Source organism: Limulus polyphemus, unplaced genomic scaffold (genome assembly GCF_000517525.1).
Source record: "Limulus polyphemus unplaced genomic scaffold, Limulus_polyphemus-2.1.2 Scaffold2682, whole genome shotgun sequence".
In the NCBI taxonomy this organism is placed as follows: Eukaryota; Metazoa; Arthropoda; class Merostomata; order Xiphosura; family Limulidae; genus Limulus; species Limulus polyphemus.
The window spans coordinates 109,130-113,282 of NW_013668292.1; the positions used below are offsets into that span (position 1 = coordinate 109,130).

Sequence of the window (4,153 nt, forward strand, 5' to 3'; positions counted from 1 at the left end):
AATTTAAATAACGGGAACTCCAGCTAGTTATGTTATAGAGAGTTAATTAATTAAAAGGTAATTTTACTTTGTCTAAAAGGGTATTTATAGACTCATATTAATGTTTTAGCAACTAAAGAACACACTTACATCTAGTATGCAGCCCGAAATTTGGCGAGGCTATATCTACACAGTAGAGGTCTTTAGACGGGTTGTTTAACCCTCGTGCTTATAAGGTACCATACATGTTGAGATTCCATTTCGAAGGATAATAGATAGAGCTTGTGATATAAACAAATAGAATAATCACCCGCAGCTCCAAAATATTAGGGCCCGGCATGGCCAGTTGGTTAGGGGGCGCTTGACTCGCAATCTGAGGGTTGCGGGTTCGAATCCCCGTTCTACCAAAACATTCTCGCCCTTTCAGTCCGAGGGGTCGTTATAACGTATCGGTCAATCCCACTATTCGTTGGTAAAAGAGTAGCCCAAGAGTTGGCGGTAGGTGGTGATGACTAGCTACCTTCACTCTAGTCTGTCATTGCTAAATTAGGGACGGCTAGCACAGATAGCCCTCGTGGAGCTCTGCGCGAAATTCATAACAAGCAATTAAAGAACACACTTAAATCACGTTTTCTCAAGTCAAAATTTAAACCTTAAATGTTTTGGTAATTTTTCAGAACAGTAAAATCGATTGTTTGTAATTAAGCCCAAAGCTACACAATGGGCTATCTGTGCTCTGCCCACTACGAGCATCGAAACCCGGTTTCTAGCGTTGTAAGCCTGCAAACGTATCGCTGTGCCACTTGGGGACCAGTAAAATCGAATTAAATATATTTATTACTTATTTTCGGACATTATAAGTACCACTAATGGCTCTATAGTGCGTATGAAGGCTTATAACGCTAGAAACCGGGTTTTGATACCTGTGGTAGCGCAGCACAGATAGCCCATTGTGTATCTTTGTACTTAACAACAAATAAACAAAAATGCATAATTAAGAAGCCAGAAATAATAATTTACGACGGTTATTAGGCACATTGGTGAAGGTATTTGGGTAAAATGAATAAGGGATGATGTGTAACTGTTTTATTTTATGGTAGCCTATCTTTAAAAAACAAACAAATAACTTGAAAACAATGCTATTTTTCTAACTATTCTGAGCCCTTACGAATACCTTTTTTAAAGTAATATTTAAATAAATATCACTATTTCTAAGATCATGTCGGGAATTTACAATGTGCTCACATAACACAGCTGTTTCAATATTTTCTACAGGTTTTTGTTGTTTTAAACCACCTGAGTTCACTGTTCTCTCTTTTAGGGCTACACCACTTTTTCTGTAACCTGATTTCTAGTTTGATATCTTCATTTAAACGGATATAAGTAAAAACAAAAAAAAAAGGAAAAATACATCCCTAGTGTGAAAACCCTTAAGTTTTGTGTTTCACTTACAAGAATGAAAACAGTTTAAAAAGTATGAAAGATATAAGAATTATGCCTAACTTACTTTAAAAAAACCTTTGCATCCTTCACAGGTCCTCACACCGTAATGCTGGCAGGCGGCGTTATCCCCACAAACAGCACACATCTGGGAAGGGGATGGCGCCGAGGAAGAGCAACTGGATGTAGACTTAGGAGTGTCTGGAGTGGAAGGAGATTGTAGGAGCCCTCCCAGGCTGTTTAAAAATGGAAAAACAAAGATGATAGTTATTTTAACATGTCTTTATTAAACATTTATGATCGTTAATTTCTGTAAATTTGAAACAGATTATCAAATTTTTCTATACTTTAGTCAATATTATTTCTTCGCGTATGTTACAATGTTGTTTAAAAATATATTTTCCAATGTATTAGACGTCTTAAGTACACCAAAATTGACAACATTCACGAAGAAGATATGAAACGTACGTATATATATATCTTTTGAAATGTATAAACGTTTTAAATTATTATCATAATACCGAAATGCTAAAACTAAAGTATCGTAAAAACTGCAATTGAAACTTCTACTGCTTAAACGTTCTTTTATACTAATAGCTGTCATAAATTTTATTCTGTATATTTTATTATATCCACCCACCTTGTATCTAACGGTAGTGGACTTGGGATTATCAAGGACGGCCTCTTACGACCTTTATTGTTGAAACGTGACGTCGCGCTATGTTGATACGAAGCTATTGGGGGAGAAGAAGGTCCTGGATTGGAAGAAAACTTGCTCGTGTCCACAAAAGAAGACATCTGGAGTGATGAAGGAAAACCATTTTGTTGGTAAGGCGTACGAGTTTGATGCTGTACTAATGCAATTTCTTGAAAAGATGGGTCTGAGCTTGTGGCATGACTGCAGGTGTAAGGAGTGGGTAACGTTACTGCTGAGCTGAACTGTGTCCGGTCAGTACATTGTTCTTTGTAAAAGTTAACTTCTGTTTCGAGGAGGTGTGTTAAAGGAAACGTGGGACACTGTGGTGGGGTGCTCTGTGGTTTTCCTAAAGGATCTTGGAACGCATCCTGCGGTCTTTGGGGTTCTAGGTTCTGTTGAGACATCTCTTCATATTTGAAAGAAAATACATCTTGTTCAGAGAGGTCATGACGATATCTAGGAGAATATGTTTCTTGGAAGCTTGGCAAGGACAAGGAGGCAGAAACGGTGTCTGAAGAAGGAGATTCCATCAAATATGTCTGGTTTGTTGCACTGACTCCATAACTTAATTCTGAAAAATCAGCTTGAAACATGTCTTCAATAGAGTTATCTGATTGTGGCACTAAGCTCTCTACTGTTGCACTAAAGTCTACTGAAGGAAATTTAAAATCTTCTCCAAAGAAACTCTCTTCTGAAAATGGGACGTCGTACTCTGGTACCAGAAGACTTCCAGCTGTACCAAAGGGTAAATTCTGTCATTGGATGTAAGAAAAAGGAATTAATGTGACGAGTTTTAAACAGAAACGAAACTTAAGTAAAACACATCCTATACTTATTTTCGATGAATTATAGACAACTTGGATACTCATCTTTCAAGTTAACTATATTATTTCGCATTCTAAATTATGCTTCAAAAAGTATAAAATGTCTCAAAATATTATCTGGATATTTAATTAGAAAAAATCGTTTCTTTTGGAGATTTTTTTTCATTATTTTTCTAGTATTATTACTTGTCAGAAAGTAATCACTTTATGTGCTTTTGGTCACTATTTATTTATCCAATCTTTCGGTAAACTAAACATTGGACATAATAAAAAATAACGTTAGATATTTAGCAATATAAATTCATATTTAAATTGTTATTGGCTATTTGATTTGTTTTAAAAATGTTCATTAAGAGAATAATATTTATTTAAAGTGTAATGCGTTTTAAAGAAGGGTTTAGTCCCCATTTTATTTAACTCGTAACAAAAACAAACAAATATATATAAACATAGATAAAGACTATCCAGGACAATAACTATACGAATATGTATTTCAAGATAATCGACAAATTCGCAGATATTTTGTTTATTCTTTGATATCAGCTCGTTTCTTATCATAATTGTATACGTTCTGATTTGGTTTACTGTTCTTACAGACGACAGCTAAAAAGATAATACGAGATGAATATCACCAACTAACGTCAGAACTCGGGTAAGATCTTAAAAAGATCTTGTCCTGTTCTCACAAAGTAAATTAGCAAAAGACTCCTGTAAATAGAGATAATAGATTTAGCAACTTTGTTTTCCTACTTGGATTGTAATTGATGAAAGTAATATCGTATATTTGATTCCTGAATAATATGTCAACCAATTATAACCAATTTAGTTGATTTTAAATAATATGTTAACCAATTATAACCAATTTAGTTGATTTTAAATAATATGTTAACCAATTATAACCAATTTAGTTGATTTTAAATAATATGTCAACCAACTATAACAAATTTAGTTGATTTTAACATTTTCTACATCTATCGTAGATAAGTTCGACATACTGGTTTATTGTCACTTCCTTGATAATTCTGTGAGTATTAAACAATATTAGAATACGATATATGGCCTGCATAATTTACATAAAATACGATGTTTTGATTATAGAATGTAATTATGTCCTGCATAATTTACATAAAACACGATGTTTTGATTATAGAAGGAAATCGTGACCTGCATAATTTACATAAAACACGATGTTTTGATTATAGAAGGAAATCGT

General features: G+C 34.0%; 1 protein-coding gene across 1 annotated transcript in view; it reads right to left on the minus strand.

Annotated features, from left to right (window-relative positions):
* LOC106467625 (nuclear receptor subfamily 4 group A member 2-like) overlaps window positions 1–4,153 on the minus strand; it is an 18,673-nt gene that overhangs the window by 7,942 nt on the left and 6,578 nt on the right. Inside the window, exons 3-4 of the mRNA XM_022395826.1 lie at window positions 2,060–2,868; window positions 1,487–1,655 (exon numbers count right to left, since the gene is read on the minus strand). Of these exons, the coding sequence (XP_022251534.1) occupies window positions 1,487–1,655; window positions 2,060–2,868 (978 nt within the window). The remainder of the gene's footprint in view (window positions 1–1,486; window positions 1,656–2,059; window positions 2,869–4,153) is intronic.